The 20,240-nt window shown below is 38.0% G+C and overlaps 1 protein-coding gene across 23 annotated transcripts in view; it reads right to left on the bottom strand.

Moving 5' to 3' along the window:
* LOC132385195 (protein Aster-B-like) overlaps positions 1 to 20,240 on the bottom strand; it is a 406,923-nt gene that overhangs the window by 67,491 nt on the left and 319,192 nt on the right. For 16 of the 23 annotated variants that reach the window (XM_059957077.1, XM_059957080.1, XM_059957083.1 and 13 more), the window contains 2 exons: positions 7,554 to 7,676; positions 1,907 to 1,991 (listed from right to left, as the gene is read on the bottom strand). In XM_059957077.1, coding sequence (XP_059813060.1) covers positions 1,907 to 1,991; positions 7,554 to 7,676 — 208 coding nt within the window. Of the gene's footprint in view, positions 1 to 1,906; positions 1,992 to 7,553; positions 7,677 to 15,155; positions 15,785 to 20,240 lie in introns of those variants that run through there. The other 7 variants (XM_059957072.1, XM_059957090.1, XM_059957073.1 and 4 more) reach the window with 3 other exon arrangements.

Genomic DNA, 20,240 nt, shown 5'->3' with positions numbered 1-20,240 from the left:
AAATGTAAAATATTATGCAAAAAATGTAGTACCACTGAAGTTTTGAGGTTGCTTACACTGGACAACAAAGATTTTGCTTCCTGAATACTTTTGGGTGTATCTTATGGATTTTTGGCTGCTGATCATGAACATCACCATGGACCCCAATCTTTTTTTAAAAAAAAAATTGCCTATATTTGTTATTTCAATTCATAATTCAAGTCAAATAAAATGTTGCCCACAATGTAAGTTGCAAAGTTTTCTATCTTGTCCAGGCATGCCTGTGCATGCTTAGACAGGGTGGATGCTGCATGGCAAGACAGGTTTTAGGAAGGCTATAAAAGCATCACGCACACACCGTTCTCTGCATTGCGCTTATATCAGTTTGCGATCATATTGATGCGCATGCTTTACGTGCATAGCATATTGTGTGTACTCATTATAATAAAGTAACTGTATTTTCAAAAGTACCTGTGATAGCAAAATGTCTCGCCAATGTTGCAACAGCCGCAATGCTTTCTGCTATATTTGTGGCGAGCATACGCTTAAGTTTCAAAGACAAATCATAACTCCTCTTATTAAGAAAGCCAATAAGCTCTACTTTGGGTGTAAAATTGGTGATCAAGACAAAGCCTGGGCTCTTCAGATTTGTTGTGCAACATGCGCTGTCAATCTTAGAGTTTAGATACTTGAAATCAATGCCATTCGCTGTCCTGATGATATGGTGAGAGCAGAAGGGTCATACTGCGACTTCTGTCTGACCAGTGTATCTGGTTTCTCTGCTAAAAACAAGAAACCACTGAATACCTTAATCTCCCTTCAGCCATAAGGCCTGTGCCACATGATGATAGTCTTCCAGTACCAAAGCCTCCAGAAACATGAAGTCTAGAGGAGGCAGACGAACATGCTATGATGCATGAACCAGGAATGGAAAATGACACTCATACTAATACAAATTTTGAACTCTTTATGTTGAGTGAGCCTCATCTGATAACTCAATCTGAGTTAAGTGACCTGGTGAGAGATTTGGGTTTATCAAAGGCAAAAGCAGAATTACTGCATTCAAGACTGCAAAGTTAGAATTTGTTGTCACCAGGTACAAAAATTTCCGTGAAGGATTTCCATATTTGAGACAAATGTTTCCAAGAATAACTAATGCCAAGATTAAGGAAAGCATTTTTGTTGGTCCACAAATCAAACATGTCATCAATGACAGGCAATAGGAGTAACTTCTAGTGGGACTGGAGAAAAATCACATGGAAGGCATTCAAGGATGTTGTTGAAAATTTTCTTGACAACTACATAGCACTAAATGCAGCTAATTGACAACATGCTTCAAGCACACAAAACCATGAGGTCTAACATATCAATTAAGATTGATTTTCTGCATTCTCTTTAAAATGCTTTCCTGCAAATCTTGGCGCTGCCAGTAATGAGCATGGTGAAAGGTTTCACAAGGACATTGCGGTCATGGAGAAACAGTATCAGGGCAACTGAAATCCGTCAATGCTGGCTGATTATTGTTGGACACTTAAGCGCGAAGCCTCAGACACAGTACAAATGAAAATCATTAACAAAACATATTTAGCTTAGTTGAACTATTGCAAAGTGTCAGCACCATTATGCAATTAAAAGCATCATATTCAATAAGTTATTTTTTTGTTTCTCCAAATTCCTTCATGATGTAAATAGTCTGAAAATATATTTGTGTTCACCTTCAAGTGGTCTATTATACCACAAAAAATTTCTGAGGAAGCAACATTTTTGGAAAAAAAATTTGCTGTCCAGTGTTATTTTCTGAAGGCAATAAATTAACACTTTAGTCACCAAAATGCATCTTATTTGAAACAAATATATTTTAAACAATGCAGTAGCCATTTGTTCTGTGAAATGACACAATTGATACATATGGATGCTTATTCATTACCAACAATGAGCCGTTCGGTGTCTGGCAGCTGCTTAAAGAGCTTTCTGAAATCCTCATTCCGTTGCTTGTATGTTGGACTCAAAACCTGAAACATAACAACAAGCTCTTTTTAATGTTTTCTAACATTCTAGAATGAAATGTTCGGAACATTCTTGACTGAAATAGAAGCAAACTCTTGCTATCCATGAATACATTTCAAAAGATAACTTGTGCATAATTTAACAGGTGAAACATAAGAACTAATCATTTTTTGTTGATTTTACATAGCATTGGGCTCCATTGACTTCTGTAGTGACTAATTTTGATTGGAGTATAAAAATAACATTTTCACACAAACTGTCACTTCCTGGTAGCCAAGTTATACCACCCTCAATGCAGTTCTTCCAGAAGAAGGCCTTTTAGTATTAGGCTGTTGTCTCTGTATACACAAGACACTGCAGATAAATCTGGAGCAACACACAATCTGCTGGAAGAACTAAGCAAGAAAAGCAGCATCAGTGGAAGGAAAGAAACTGTCAACATTTCTGGCCGAAACACTGCACAAGGACTGACACTGAAGTTATCATTGCTCACATCCCCTCTTTACCTGTCATCTTACAACTCTCCTCAGCCCACTCCCCTTCTCCTCTCTATGCTGGCCATCATGGCTCTCCACTCCAAGTCCTGATTCAAGGTTTCAACCCGAAACATCAACAATTTCTTTCTTCCCACTGATGCTGCTCAACCCGCTGAATTCTTCTAGCAGATTGTGTGTTATTCTCATCTCTTTGTACACACAGGTATGCCACAGAGTTCATGGGTGGCATTTTGAATTATTCACTGATGAGAAAAAAGCTCTTAATATTTTTGTGCCCTCAAAATCATAAATGACAAACCATTAAAAAGTCAAATCAAACTGGATTCAGCCAGTGCCAGAATTCACTTTCATTTGCGGTCTCTGCCAACCTGCACTTACCTGGGGTGGATGTTAAACTGTCATGCCTGGAAAAAGGTCTAGCATAATGGGACATGCGTGGTAAGCAAGCTCAGGTGATATATTGCTGAAACCTTGCCCATCATAAAGGTCTAACAGCCTCACTTCCAAAATAAGATCTTTAACAGTCTCTAATATTGAGAGATATTTAAATGTTGTTGAGACTATTTAAAAAATTAAACAATAAAATATAATTAAAACATTATTTTACATTAAGCAATGATGGAGTGGGAAAAAAACTTCTTATTACTCTTCAGGCTTGGAACCCCCATTCAAATTAAGGAGCACTAATGTCATGCCTGTTTTGGTTCTCCATTGTTGGACTGGATAGCAATTTGGACAATTAAGTACAGCAATAGATGCACTGGCATTTGTCACACAGCACATCCAAATTTACAGCAAGTATAGGATTTATTTACCGGTTAGCAGCAAAATGCCAGTAACCAAGCACAATTTAATTGAAGGACATTACAAATGAGACAAAAATGTTCAAAGCCAATGTAAAGCCTGAAGAAAAGATCTAACGTTCTGGTGAATTCCTTCACACAATCAAACAGAACCTCAATTACTACACAAGGATAATCAATGTTTGATTATTTTAGAACATCTATAAGGTTAAGAAGGCTTCCAATTTCAAGAAGTCACAGTGTTCCTACAAATAATTAGTTTTGTTAAATATTAACAAGCATGATTTAAATGTGCATACAATAATGCAGTAACATATTACAATGTAAACATATTTCTTTTGAAACACTTTGATTATATTAAAAATCCAGATGAAAACTTGGTACATACAGTATATGCATGAGGTATGTATATATTTCACTTAATCATGTTTAATAATGACCAGGAGAAGCTCATTCAAATCTACTTATTTATGAATTATGTGCCATCTTATATTCTTGTAGTTTATTCTACAGGCCCTCAGCAGATATTGTAAGAGGTTATGTCATGGCTATTTTATATTACAACCAGGAATTAAAATATACAGAATATAAAATTTAACCAATGACAAAATCAATATTGGAATGAATTGTGTGATACATAACAGATTACATAATAGATTTGAAATGAATGAGATTTAAATTATTTGGAATGGTACTTTGCAATTTCACAAGAAAGACATGCCTGCTGATTAGCAACAGAAAGGCCACTAACAATATATTAGCAAAATTACTTTCATCCTTAACCACAAATAAACATTGCCCAACTCAGATGATTGGAAGATGATTGGATGATGATTAGAAGCAGGAGTACTGCTTTATTTTTCCTTCCCAGAACAAACATTTTGCAGCAACCTGGATTATTCTCCTGGCCAAGAACACTTCACAGTGACCAGAGATCAACTCTGGGATACCTTAGATTTCTATAATGTTCACATTGTTAGGAAACATTAGGTCAATAAAACAAGGGAAATAAGATAAACAACCTTAAAGTCTGTACGTCAAATAAAATGCCATATCAGTAATAATTCAATAAGTCTTTAGGATTAGATTATGTAACTGTTCTAAAGTTACTGACAATAAAAATACTTCAGAGAAATAACAAAGTACATTTTTTTTCTATTATTGCACATAAGATTGGACCAGAGTGGGAAAGCATAGGTGAACCTTCTTAAGAATGCCTTCTTAAATCTTTTTGAAACTCTGACCATAGTGTTTCAAGGTAGTGGAAAAATGCCACCACTGTAGACTCTACAAAATCCTCTCGATTCAATGGAAGGCTTAGCAAACAAATGTTTTCTTCTCGGTCAACATCTCAAGTATTGAGAACTAAGAGACAGCTACATTGGGCAGTGCCCACCTCTTGCAGGCCCAACATCAGACTCCTGAACAGATATTCTATTCCAAGCTCTGTCATGGGAAGAGATTACTAGGCGGTCAGAGGAAATCATTCATGGATATGGTCAAAGCTTTCTTAGAAAAATGCAGCATCCCATGAACTCCTGGGAATCTCTAACCCATCTCTTTTCAAAATGGAAGACCAGCATTGATGATGGAATTGAGAACCTCAAAGCCATAATTTAGGAGAACCTAGCAGAAGGAGCTGATCACTTCATCAACTACCATTCTGCTTTTTGGATTTATGGCAATGAACACAACCGAACTCAGTCAGCTGACAATTAAATAGCACTCCCAACTATGGCTGTGGGATTACGATCAACAGCAGGAAAGTTGGCTGTAGTTTTGTCTTGGTGGACAAAACAGCCTGAGGGTAACTGCAGTGCTTGCTGAGATCAGTTCAATGAACATATGAAACAAAGCTAAGAATCCAGTTTGCTTATCAACTGCCGATCACAAAATTTCATGATTGAAACAACATAGCCAGCATATACCTCAACCACTTTCATTCTCCTCTCCCCACACAATACATTGAGTGTCCTATTTTAATATGTAAATAGAGTTTACAGACACTTTATTTAATCGAGTTTGCACACCACCAGGGCAAAGCCTAACTGGTTACTGATCTTTTGAAAACAGAGTACATGAGACATTAGAGTATATTCACAGCTTATTCCATCCCCACCCCTCCACTCCACCCCATTTTCTTCCTTATTTGCCTCTCGATATGTAAGATACTCTTGCAAATCCTTAGGCTTTTATGCTCATTTGCATATGATCACAACTATGGATGCTATTTACTGTCTTACAGCATAGAAGAAAACAATTTAGGCCATTATGTTAGCGTTGACGGTGGTAATTGGTGATACAAAATTCCCACGCTCAAATTTTCATATGTCTGTGCCAAAGAAGCTCTTGTAGAGCTGCAGCCATAAGATAGAATACGGAGACAAAATTTTATACATTTTCAGATAGCAGCCCTTTCATTGTGGAATAAAATCTATTTGTCACATACTGTACATATGCATCATGTCTATCATACTGCTCCCAAGGTCTTAAACCAAACAACAGGTGTCTCACGCAGGGTTCTCTTGACACCATCTAGATGTGAAGGATTCCCAGGCCTAGGTCTTTTGAATTCTCTCTTAAAGTCAAAGAGTCATAGAGTAATGCAACACAGAAACAGGCTCTTCAGCCCAACTGCTCCATGTCAACCAAGATTCTCATCTAAGCTAGCCTCATCACACGTTTGACCCATATCTCTCTAAACCTTTCCTATCCATGTACCGGTCAAGGTAACCTTGAAATTTTGTTAATGTACCTGCCTCAATCACTTACTCTAGCAGCTCATTCAACAGACTGGACACTCTATGGGTGAAAATGAGCCCCTCAAATTCATATTAAATCTCTCACCTCTCATCTGAAACCTATACCTTCTTGATTTGCCAATCCTGGGAATAAGACTGCACACATTCACTCTTTTTATGCTCCTCATTCTTTAATACACCTCTGTAAGATCACCCTTCATTCTTCTATATGCCAAAGAAAAATGTCTCAACTTCTCTCCATAACTCAGTACCTTGAGTCCTGGCAACATCCTTGTAAATCTTCTGCGCACTCTTTAAAGCTTAATGTCATCTTTCCTATAGCAGGGTGACATAAAACGAACACAACATTCCAAAGGAGGCCTCACCAATATTTTGTACAACTGCAACATAATAATCTAACTTCTATATACAATCCTTGACTGATGAAGGCCCACATGCCAAAGAGCTTCGTTGCCATCCAGTCATTTCTGCATCACTTAGAAGTACATGGTCCTCTTGGCCTTCTAACAGTTCATAATGATTATGTCTGCTTATCTTTAAGTTCATTAGTTTTACAAAAAAGTTGTGCCAAGTATCAAGAAAGATACTAGTGAAAAGCAGAGTGAGTATTCTCCATTATTAAATACATTAAATGTATAGAACTTCATTATTTCAGGATAGGAGTGGCCATTGATATACTGAAGCAGCCTCAACTGAAACAAGAATAGCAAAGCTCCTGACAGTTGTAAGAAGCCTTCAAAAAAAAAACACAAAATGCTTCAAATTTAGGACTAAAGAATAAATCATTCATAGAGAGGCTAGAATGACTGGTCGTCACAAAAGAAATATCGGACAGATGAAGTAAGAGGCGGCTTTCTGCAGCTGAGTTTAAACATGGCAGCCACCTAGGCATTGTTGAGAGAGTTTTGTGTACAGCAATATTTGATATCAAAAAATACAGAAAATGTTCTATTCCATCCTTCAACTTGAAGTGCATAAATAAAACACAGTAATTACCCCTGCAGTCTCAAGTGCTGGATATCTGACCTGTATGTTAGTCTATGGTACTACCTCTGTTGGTTAGCACCAGTTTAAAGTACTTTAAAGTCTGGTGTATGCATTGGAAATCCAAAAACTCTACTAATACTCCAAGTAGAGGCATGCAATTTATATCAAATGGGCAATTATAAACTAAAAGTGTAAGTTATATACCATAAGGCACATACACCAGATTTTAACAGTCTTCTGGAGGAAATACTTTCTCTTGTTTAATTAATTAGTAAATTAAAAATTCCGGGAGCTTACCCAATAAAAACAATGAGGCAGAATTGACTGCAGTTAGGATGGAGATATGGATTTTATGAGGTCCATTAGAGTAGCATAGGGTACTTACATTGCACACTGGTGGTTGCAGATTGGAGTTCCAGCACCTACTAGCAGTCCAATCTACCAAACACATGTGCAATGGTTATTAGTTTTCAATAGGGCCACTAGGTGGGACGGTGGAAAAACATCGTCCAACTCACCCCGCAGCAAGCACAACTCCTATCAACTGAACATGGAGCACCATCAGAAGTCGTCAAAGAGAAGCCTGCGTTCCCGTCCGCCTCGTCCTCCTGGGTTAAGGAGGATGCTTTGGGGTGAGTGGCCTTGGGTGGAAGGGGGAAAGGAAGAAAATGGAGGGCAAAAAATACATTTGAATCGTAACATCACAAATGACTGATATAAACAACAAAACCGCAGAAGGTAAAAAGTTGAAGAATAACCTAAACTGGAGTCTTCACTGTTAAAACCGGTTTAAAAATAATTTTCTCCCACCCCTCCACCAAACACTATCAGTAATATTGCTCTTGATCATTTGGTATAAGTAATGGATATGAGCAGCATCACTGGTGCGTTCTCTTTGGGCATGTTACTTGGGTTCTAGCATAAGGAGCTGAGGGTTGATTACAATTGGCTGGTTTATCCAGAAGTACATTAGGCACACACCCATTTCATATAATTCTGCCCCTTCATGCACCAAGGATCTTGAATTCTTCCAACACAATTTGCGCTATTAGATAATTACTAATTGCTCCATAACTATTCAACAGATCAAAGAAGTTCCCAGAAAACAAGCTTCAAGGATACTGAAGTCAAAGAGAATTGAAGGTCAGAAAGGAGTACTCCTTACACAATGTGTTGAACAATCATTTTTAAAAATGAGATACTATCCTCTAGTTTAAAACAAAACTGCAACACTACTTCAAGCAAAATCTGTTGGTTTGTCTCCTCAGTACAGGTAAACAGAGAATTTGGGCCAGTAAATGACATCCATTGTAGAATCACACTACCAGAAAAGTGTTTACATCCATTGCGTTTTTAAATGTAATCAAGTGAGTACTTTAAATTAAAAGTACTCCCCATGACCTCCCCTTCTCTTGCAACATCAGTCTTGGCAACTATTGAATTTAAAAAGGTGCAAGTGATGAGAATACCTCATGGACCAATCATGCCATATGTCTGTTTCATTGCAAGACACATGCTTTGTATCTGCAGCATTCCAAAGCTTATATGGGAAAGTTACTCATCAGATGAAGTTTGTGTGCAGATAAAGCAAAATGCAGAATTTTTTGAAATTATGATTTTCATGCAGTGGGAAGATCACATCATGAATTTTGACAAACATGAAGACTTTAAGGTGGCTTGCCAGGTGACTAGCAAAACTCTTGACGACTCAGAGTAGCAGGATGGCACATTTTCAACAGGGGAAAAAGATAGAGCAAAAGTAACTGGATAGGAACTAGTAGGGATGTTCGCTTACAATAGCTTATTCAATAATGTTGGTGTCAGGTCTCTAGCGGTAATAAGTAACCTGCATGGCGGAAAAAGTAGAAGGTAGTGCTGTTGATAATTCCCATGCATCCTAATTGATGCAGGTCATCTCTCTTTCATTGCAGAACATGATAATCATTAACATTTTACCTCACATTGCTTGGTGGAAGTAGTTCCTGGTACTCCTCTCATATTCAGGCATGTAAAGAAAGGCTGATAAGTAAATCCAGGAATGTGGTCTCAAGGCCAAAATATAACTCTCAATTTGCCAACAAGACAAACCATTAATTAAACATTAAAACAATAACAAAATCTAACTCCTTTATAACCAGCTATCTTTGCCAATTGACTCAATTTAGTTAATACTGAAATCAACCTGGAAAAATGGGAGTCACTGCATAAACCATATATATCTTAATTGTACCTGTTATCTACAATTACAAATTTGTTCTATCGTTCCCTTTCTAAACCAAATATGGTACATTCACAAGGAATTAAGGCAGCTAGATATTGAGCCAAATTGATTGAGGAGCTGATTGTGGACTTCAAGAAGCGAAAATCAAGGGAACACACACCGACCCTCATCGAGAGATCAGGAATGGGAAGTGTGAGCTGTTTCAAGTCCCTGGGTGTCAACATCTCTGGAAAATCTATCCTGAGCCCAACATATTGATCAATTACAAGGAAGGTAAGACAGTGGCTATATTTCATTAGGAGCTTGAGGATACATGGTATGGCACCAAAGACTTACACAAATTTCTACAGATGTACCATGGAGAGCATTCTAACTGTCTGTTATGGGGGGGGGGGGCACTGCACAGGATCAGAAAAAGCTGCAGAAAGTAGTAAACTCAGGCAGCTCCCTCATGGGCACTAGCCTCCCCAGCATTGAGGACATCTTCAAAATGGCAGCAACCACCATTAGGCACCCCCATTACCCAGGACAAGCCCTCTTCTCATTGCTACCATCAAGAAGGTAGTATAGAAAACAGAAGACACACACTCAATATTTTAGGAACAGCTTCCACAAAACAACAAATTTCCTGAAATATGTGAGTGATATTAAACCTGATTCTGATTCTGAAATAAACTACTTTGAATGGAGGAAAGATGTATGTTGTTATTTTAAATAGTTAAGAAGCATATTTGAAGAACTGATAGATGATTGAAGAATGTGAACGAAAACCCTCATATAAAATTGGTTATTTGATGAAAGACTGAAAAGTATGCTAAATTCAGAACCTGAACAGATAATAGTGATTCTCACATGCCAGTACTGAAATATTGATCTGTATCCAAATAAGTCTTCAATCCAAAGCACAAAACTGGGGGCAACTGGGTGCAGGATAGATACATCCCTAAGATCAAGAAGTATACTAAAGGAAGGATGAGGCAACTATGGCTGACAAGGGAAGTCAAAGACAGCATAAAAGGAAAAGAGAGGGCATATAATATAGCAAATTATTGGTGAATTAGAGGATTAGGAAACTTTTAAAAACCCAATAGAAGGCAATGAAAAATGCCATATAGAGAGAAAAGATGAAATATAAAGGTAAACTAGCCAATAATATAAAAGAGGATACAAAAAGTTCTTCCAGATATAAAATGAGTATAAGAGAGCTGAGAGTGGATATCAGACCAGTGGAAAATGATGCTGGAGAGGTAGTAATGGGGGACAAAGAAATGGCAGGTGAACTTAATAAATATTTAGTAAGTCTTCATTGTGGAAGACACTAGCAGTATGCTAGAAATTTGAGAGTTGTTAGGGAGCAGATGTGAGTGCAGTTGCTATTACTTAGGAGAAGGTGTTTGGGAAGCTGATAGGTCTGAAGGTAGACAAATCACCTTGACCAGATGGACTACATCCCAGAGTTCAGCAAGAGGTAACTGAAGAGATTATGGAGGCATTAGTAATGATCTTGCAAGAATCACTAGATTCTGGAATTGTTCTGGAGGACTGGAAAATTGCAAATGTCACTTCACTCTTTCAGAAGGGAGGGAGGCAGAAGAAAGGAAATTATAGGCCAGTTAGCTTGACTTCAGTGGTTGGAAAGACGTTGAAGTCCATCATTAAGAATGAGTGTCGTATATGACCCTTCTATTAAATTTGAAAAGATTTGGAGGCCATTTATTCAATATTTTCATATGATGTAATTTGACCCTGTTCCAATCCTATTTGTTTTTCCGGTTTTGATTATATATATGTTGAGAGGATCGGAGTTGGGGACACTGATGATTTTGTATCTTTTTATAGATACTATAAACAGCCCATTTTTTTTCTTTATTAGTTAGTGGTTAGTTTGTTAGATTAGTTTTTCTTAGGGTAATAATTTTTTTTTTCTTTTTCTCTTTTCTGTTTTTTTTTCAACATGATATACCTAGTTTTTTTTGTTTCATTTATATGATATTTGTATCATTCATGATTTGAGAAGACTTAACTATATTGTACTTATTGCTTGTGTATCCTTTTATGTTCATTTTAATTTTGTAAGTTTGTAATCCCATTATCTATGTATTAATCTTAACATGTTGATATTAGTAAAAAGATTGAAACAGAAAAAGAAAAAGAATGAGGTTTCAGAGTACTTGGAGACACATGATAAAGTAGGCCAACGTCGGAGGATGTATCCTTAAGGGGAAATCTTCTCTGACTAAACTGTTGGAATTCTTTGAGGAAATAACAAGCAGGATAGACAAAGGAGAGTCAATGGATGTTGCTTACTTGACCACTCATAGAGTGTCAGAAGGGCTTTGACAAGGTGTAACACATGAGACTGCTTAACTAGGCATGGTGTTACAAGAAAGATGCTAGCATGGATAGAAGATTGGCTGTCAAGCAGGAGGCAAAGAGTGGAAATATTCTGGTTGGCTGCCAATGACTAATGATGTTCCACAGGGGTCAGTATTGGGACTGCTTCTTTTCCCAGTATATATCAATGATTTGGATGATGGCTTTGGGGCCAAGGGATCACATTAAAATGTATCAAATATTGAAAAGCCTAGATAGAGTGGATGTGGAGAAAATGTTTCTAGGACCAGAGGGTACAGCCTCAGAATAGAGGGACGTCCAGTTAGAACAGAAATGAGAAGGAATTTCTTTAGCCAGAGGATGGTGAATCTGTGGAATTCATTACCATAGATGGCAGTAGAGGCCAAGTGATAGAATACATTTAAAGTGAAGAGTGATAAGTTCTTGATTAGTCAAGCCATCAAAGGTTACATAGGGAAGACAGGAGAATGGGGTTGAGAGGGTTAATAAATCAGCCATGATGGAATGGCACAGCAAACTCAATAAGCCAAATGGCCTAATTCTCTACAATGTTTTATGGCATTAAAATGTCCCAGATAGATTTCGAACGAGCAGACCTGTTATTCCAAAATAATGAACCTTCTACATGTCCAGAAATGGAAGGAACTGAACATTCATCAAAACCGGAAAAGTGACAGATAACCACATTTTAAGTTGTAGCTTGGGGTATGGTGGAGAGAACAGAGGAATGCTTTAAATATTAACTGTTTCTCCACAGATGATGCCTGATCTGCTGAGCATCCTCAGAATTTTCTTTTTGTTTATTTCCAATATCTGCAGCATTCTGCTTCACAATTTGACACTTGTGTTTTCCTTTACTGCTTTGTTTGCAATTATGAATTCTTACCTTTTAAACTTATTTTCAATGAATTATTGAAATTGCCTTTGAGCACCACACAGGGGCCTCAAATGCATTTTGTATTATTGCCTTTTGGATGCCTTTTTTTGCTGCATTCTGGAAATTAGGGCACTTTTTTAGGAAGATTAGGCCTCACCAATGTCCTATACAATTTCAACATAACATCCAACTTTTGTACTCAATACTTTCCGATTTATCAAGGCCAATGTACCAAAAGCTCTCTTTACAATCCTAACTACCTCTGACACCACTTTCAAAGAATTATGGATCTGTATTTCCCTCAGTTCTACCACACTCCCCAGTGCCCTACCGTTCACTGTGTAATTTCTACCCTGGCTTGTCCACACAAAATGCAACACCTTACACTTGCTTGCATTAAATTCCATTTGCCATTTTACACCCATTTTTCCAGCTGATCCAGATCCCATTGCTAATTTTGATACCCTTCCTCACTGTCTAATATGTCCCCAACCTTGGTGTCATCCATAAATTTACTGATCCAATTTACCACATTATCATCCAGGTCATTGACATAGATGACAAACAACAACAGACCCAGCACCAATCTCTGTGGCATACCACTATCCAGTCAAACAGGCAACCATCTATTACCACTTTCTGGCTTTTCCCTATGAAGCCAATGTTAAATCTAATGTTGATTCATTGGCTGCTCTAAATCAGACCTAGTGCAGATTTGTAGTGGGAGAATTAGGGTGGCGCATGAGGAAAGATAGGTTCGAGGAATGAGTATGGAGTAAGATCAGAGAGCAAACAATGCCCTAAAGGGCTGAATGCCTCCTTCTCGATTTTAAGAAAACGTGAGATGATACTGGTACGCAGATTGTAAGTGGGTGCTTTCAATATCATAGAATTCTTTTCTCTCCACCACATAGCAAGCTTTGTGAATCAACTTCTGGCGAAATAGTGTCAGAAGATAGAAAACTGTTTTACTACTTAATGTCTGTTAATTCACATCACATGGACAAGAGTAACATGAGGAGGGATTACTAAAGGGAGGTACCAAACAATGGAAGCTCTATCCCGTTTTGTGAGATTAATTCAAATATAGTGGATTCCAGTTAATTGGGACACACTGGGACCAGTACATTTTGACCCAATTAAATGGTTGCCCCACTTAGCCGAAGCTTCACAGAAATAGTTAAAAGGGTATAAAAAAGTCAAACTATATTTAAATGAAATACAGAACAAATTAAAACACTACCAATGCTGCTATAGTAATTCCTTACAGTTATCGACAGAGGAATTCATCCAGTGTATGCGGCCGTGTCCTAATGATTGAATGTAAAGGAACAAAATCTGCGCAAGTGCCTAATGCAGATAATGGACTGCCTTCATACAATGTTTTCAATTATTGCATTCTCCAAATCTTCAGTTTCATTGTAATATTCAAGATGATTGTTGACAGATACCTTCAAATTCATCTAAATTCCTAACCTGTTGAAGTAGTGAAAACGTTTCAGTTTCACTCACGGTCATTTCTGGCATCTCCAAGCCTAAATGCTTGAAACCACAGTGAGTAAAGCATTGGTGAGTTGCCTTACTTCTTATTTTTCACCAACTATCACTAACAAGAATCACTGCCTTTTGAACACAAACACGCACAACTCACGCTGTTTAAAAACTGTTCGCTCTGAGCATGTAGTGTCTAATGTGCAAGTGTACATGACTGATGTTGTTTGGAAAATGTTCAGCAACAGTCTCCTGTCCCAATTAAGTTGCATAGTGTCCCAAACAAGCGAAGGGAATCCAAGCTATTTTCTTGATTAGTTTTTGTTCTTTCAATAATTACCCCAAATAAACAACTGTCCCGATTAACCGGAATCCACTGTATAATAAAACTCCATTAAAATGCTCACTGTGTGACATATCCTGGGCTAGCATGAAACTCACCAGCACCCTAGTTCCTATGTTCTGTGAAACTTACCAGGGTCCGTAACTGCAAACCATTGAAATTTATCAGGTTCACTGTGAGTTTATTATAATACTGCATGATGTCTAAAAACTAATTAAAAGTACGGTAGGGTAATAATAGGAATATTGCAGAATATCTGCTCATCTGGTAGCACTGAAATCTTGCATTTGCTCAGTCTGCACTTGATCTAAGTCTCATTATGCAATATAAAATCTCAGTTCTTAAAATAAAGGGTAACCAGCAATTTAGCAATGATGCAAATTATCCACTTACTTGTGGTGCAATAACAGAGTGATTGTTCCTTCCCACAGGCTTTTGGATGTTGTACATACTATAAGACTCACCATCTTTGAAGGGAGCAAATTCTGTTACATTAAAGTAAGTTATTATACCAAGTAAAATCCCCAGTTTAACTTAAGGTTGAAAAAGGAAGAGAGCATAGCTTCACTGTCTCATTGCAAATAGCTTAGGAAAACCACAATGTGAAGTGCAATAAGCCATTTCTAAAACGCAAGATGTTTTAATTCAGGGAAAAATACCCATTTAATGATAACATGATTTGGATTTGTACAATGATTAAAAGACATTAATATTTATAGCTTGTAACCAACAGTGTTTGCTTCAATGGAACAGGCTCAGCGCGTGAGGGAATTAAAAATTTTTATACATCTTATAGAAACACTTTAGCAAAGATCAGTTAGCTTTCAACTCACTGCTGGGATTTCTTCATCATCCATATCTGGGTCAATCCAAATATCAAGGTTGTCTGGGAAATAACGATTCTTCTCCAGATACCATGCCACTGCTGCCTCGTAAGGCTTATATGGGACATCCCAGCCAGGATACAGCTCACTTTGAATGTTCATAATTCGCAATTAGTTAAACTCAGACTTCTTAATCTAGTTTCCCGATTAACTGTCTTTTGCTGCTGCTACTCAACTGCAGTTTGAGTTCAGCTGCTCTCTTTGCTCTCAGTTTAATTATTTTTGCTGTTTGCCAGTACTGTTGGAAGGCAGAATCGGCCTGATTCTCACATGCAACAAATTAAGAGTCCGACTGCCTTGATTCTATGCGTTTATACTGTCCGATAGTAACCTCAGCTCTTGCAAATCATCAACCACAGATGTTTCCTGTCAGCAAGAAGGAAGAAAAACTGTTCCAAGAACCCTGTCAATGTAACTTCACACAATTACACAATGACTGTACAGGGTCTTTCTGCACTTTTAACAAAGTACCAAAGGATCATCAGACTGTTCTGATTCTTCACTGTGGGAGGAGTTTGACATGATTCTATAACCTGAACAAACATAGGCTTTGCACATGTGCCAACTATTGGGCGATGGCTACATTAACTATTAACCTGTCAGCAAATAGTAAGCTATGGGACAAACTGGTACGTAAACAGACACTCTTCTCCATCATAATAAGCTTTGTTCTGCAGTGACTCACTATTTTAAAAACTTATAAAAGAGAGATCTTTGCTCTCTTGTAGATGAATTATCAGATAGCTCATGTTCATGTTAATATTTTCAGGGTATACTCCTTCACAAGCATTGCATGAGTTAATGCAAAGACAGGAGTACCATATGAAACTAATATGAGGCGTATTGTTTATCACATGGGTGCAATGGCATCAAGGTCACAAGATGAATGAACTCCAAGTTCTATTTCTCTGCAATCCAGATAAAATGCACATCACACAAACAGACATCAAACTGCTAGGCTCTAATAGTTTATCTTTTACAGAGTACTTAACCCTTTCATTTATGTTTCCGATCGTGTCTCTGCCTGTAATAGTGCACACAATACCCTTAATTGGAGGTGCTTACAACATTTCTATTTGGATTGCACAGACAGTGCACATTATACCGTTCTACCATTTTCTGGTATTAAACCAAGGCATTATCTCAAGTAAAATATATAATACATCGCACCATTATTTAAAAGAAAAGTTACTTATCCAATAGCAGCATAATAAAGACACTAGCAGTATGCCAGAAGTTCGAGAGTGTCGGGCAGGCAGAAGTGAGTATAGTTACTATTACTAAGGAGAAGGAAGTTGAAAGGTATGAAAGAACCTAGTTGCCTCAATTGGGGAGCATGCCTTATGAGAATAGGTTGAGTGAACTTGGCCTTTTCTCCTCGGAGCGGCAGAGGATAAGAGGTGACCTGATAGAGGTGTATAAAATGATGAGAGGCATTGATCGTGTGGATAGGCTTTTTCCCAGGGCTGAAATGGCTAACACAAGAGGGCACAGTTTTAAGGTGCTTGGAAATAGGTACAGAGGAGACATCAGGGATAAGATTTTTACACAGAGTAGTGAGTGTGTGGAATGGGCTGTTGGTGACAGTGGTGGAGGCGGATACAATAGGGCCTTTTAAGAGACTCCTGGATAGATGCATGGAGCTCAGAAAAATAGACGGCTATGGGTAACCCTAGGTAATTTCTAAAGTAAGTACATGTTCGGCACAGAATTGTGGGCTGGTGGGCTTGTATTGTGCTGTAGGTTTTCTATGTTTCTAAAGTAGATAAGTCACTACATCCCAAGGTTCTGAAAGAGGTGGCTGAATAGATTGTGGAGGCATTAGAAGTCATCCTTCAAGAATCACTTGATTCTGGAATGGTTCTGAAGGACTGGAAAATTGCAAATGTCACTTCATTCTTTAAGAAGGAAGGGAGGCAGCCAAAAGGCAATTATAGATCAGTTAACCTGACCTCTGTGGTCGGGAAGATGTTGGGAGTCCATTATTAGGGATGAGGTTTTGGGGCACTTGGAGGTACTTGACAAAATAGGCTGAAGTCAATCTGGTTTCCTTAAGGGAAAATCTTGCCTGACAAATCTGTTAGAATTTTTTGAGGAAATAACATGCAGACTAGACAAAGAAGAGTCATTGGATGTTGTTTACTTGGATTTTCAGAAGGCCTTTGACAAGGTGCCACACATGAGGCTGCTTAACAAGTGTCCATCATATTACAGTTAAGATACATGGATTAATAGAAGATTAGCTGACTGGCAGGAGGCACAGAGTGGGAATAAAGGGAGACTTTTCTGGTTGACTGCCAGAGACTAGTGCTGTTCCACAGGTGTCTGTGTTGGGACTGCATCTTTTTACATTATATGACAATGATTTGGAAGTGTATAATCATGCACTTTGGGAGAAATTATAAAGGCAGAGACTATTTGTTAAATGGGAATTTGCAAGTAGTCTCAATGGGCAAATGGGCTACATCTGATCTTATATCTTATAGTCTTATCTGACTATGTAACAGCAATCACTTCTCATAGCCCTGAAAATTCTTTCAAGTAATTATCCAGCTTCCTTCAAAGTGTTAGAATTGAATTTGCCGCCACTATTGTTTTTGGCAGTTCATTCCAGACACTATCGCTTATCATGTAAATGATGTTTTCCCCATGATCCTTTTCGTTCTTTTGTCAAAGATTTTCTTTCTATGTTTCTTTGTTTATGACCTTTCTGTCAAATGATGCAGTTTTTCCTGTTCCACTCTGTCCACACACTGAATGATTTCTAATATATCTAATCAGATTCCTACATTCACTGCTCTTTTCCAAGCAGAGCATCAGTTTTTGCAGTCTATCCAGAGAACTGGAGTGACTCATGCTTAGAAACTTTTTGATACATCCTCTTTACTTTTTTCTTAAAATGTGGCATCCAAAACTCCAACTCTGGCTGAACAAGTGCTTCACAAAACTCTATCAAACTTCCTTATTTCTTACTCTGTTCCTCTATTTCATATCCTAGGCGCTCTTTTACAGGGGATACCTAATAAAGTGGCCCGGAGTTTATAACCTAAAATAAATTTGTACCCTAGCTTATACTGCTGATCCCATTCTTCAAAAAAAAGAGTACTTCACAATTCTCGACCTACCCCCCTACTTTCCCCCTCACCTGGCTTCACCTATCACCTTTCAGCTTGTACTCCATCCCCACCTTCTTATTCTTGCTTCTTCCTTCTTCTTTTCCAGTCCAGGTGAAGGGTCTCCGCCTGAAATAACAACATTTTATTCCTCTCCAGATGCTGCCTGACCTACTAAGCTCCTCCAGCATTTTTTGTGCATTACTCTGGATTTTCAGTAACTGCAGAATCTCTTGTGTTTACTCTTCCCAACATTCTGATATTACTTCCCTCATTGATCCCTTCTGCTACTTCATCAAAACTCAATGAACATTTTTAAACAGATTTTCTTTAAGATAACCATGCTAACATCCTTTAATGTACCCAGTCACCCAATGATTGCTAATTCTGTTATTGAATATTGCCTCTAGAGCTGTTGCTACAGCTGTGGTTAAACTGGCTGGTCTGCAGTTACTGGGTTTTGCCCTCCCCCCCCAACACCACTCTGAACAGGAATTGAGGGCAGAATGGGTGTAGATTGCAACTACATTGTATGCAAAATGAAGGGGTGTTAGTATCAGAGCTGAGTGTCTGTGATCTGAAATATGGGCTTTGAGGGAAACGTTGGTCATGGAGTTGATGTTGCCCATCTTCTCTGAGCTTGAAAGGATCCAAAATGGAAAAGGTAAGTATGCCATTAAAGTAAACCTAACTAATATGGGTTTCAGCTCAAGGCCAGCATTTGGTCAAAAAGGACCATCTTAAACTATATTGTTGAAGTGAAAGCATTGCTGTATGGGACGTTTATCATGTGCACCTCTGATGTACAAACTAACCACTTAACAGTGAGTGCTAAGATGAATTTCTGGGAGACTGTAATCCAATCAGGAAACTCAATTGGGGAAGAAACAGTGCTGGAAAAAATGGAGCTGTACCTCACAATGCCAGGAATCTGAATTTGATCCTGACAGTGCTCTCGGTGTGATGTTTATACCATCTCCTTGTGACTACATGAGCTTCCTCCATTTGCTCCAGTTTCCTCCCACAGCCAAAGACACAAATTGTTCGGTTAATTGGCCTTTCTAAATTGTCCTGAATGAGGAGGTGGGTGATAGACTGTAGGGAAGGGGATGGAGTTAATGGAAATATTGGAAGAACAGATTAAGTTAATGGAAAATTATTGGAGTATTGGGGATTGAGAATGTTCTAAGATTCTGCAAAGATTCAATGGGCCAAAAGGTTTGTGTTGTAAGGAAATTTAGAAATTATCACATGTACAGGAACAGCATGACATAACTGAATTTATTGGCAAATTTGTTTACTATTGAAAAGGAAACTGTGCAGAATTGAAAATCTGTAATAAGAAAGTAAAGTACATTTACAGAGATCAATGGAGTTACTTGATTATTCACCTTGCAGGAGCACCACAACTCTGCTCATGATTTGTAACATACATGTCTACCGAGTCTCTGATTTGCAAATGCATTTGAAATTCCATTCCTCTCACAAGAAAATGAACTATGAAGCTCTTCAAATGTATAACGATGTGAAAGCTGGTATGTTGTTTTTGTATCATTTCATATCATATATTAATCATATTCTGAAGGTCTCTCTAACAATGAACTCATATATTTTATTCAAGACTAGAAATAGAAACAGTAATATTGTTACAAATAGTAAAGCCTGTGGAAGCCTTCCAATTCACTGCCAGCAGCTTGAGAATTCTCACAATACAATGCACATGCAAGGACCTCTGAAACTAGTGTCACATAAAAATAGCAAAATCCTGGCTATTGGTAGAGTGATAGTAAAGCTGTAACAAAGTGTGCTATTTGGTCACAAACAAGAGAAGATCTGCAAATACTGGAAATCCAAGCAATACACACAAAATGCTGGTGGATTCAGCAGGCCAGACGGCATCTATGGAAAAGAGTTCCATGTC

The sequence above is a fragment of the Hypanus sabinus genome, chromosome X2 (genome assembly GCF_030144855.1).
Source record: "Hypanus sabinus isolate sHypSab1 chromosome X2, sHypSab1.hap1, whole genome shotgun sequence".
NCBI classification, from domain to species: domain Eukaryota; kingdom Metazoa; phylum Chordata; class Chondrichthyes; order Myliobatiformes; family Dasyatidae; genus Hypanus; species Hypanus sabinus.
Note: the sequence above shows the minus strand (reverse complement) of the source record. Positions and strands in the feature narration are given on the sequence as shown.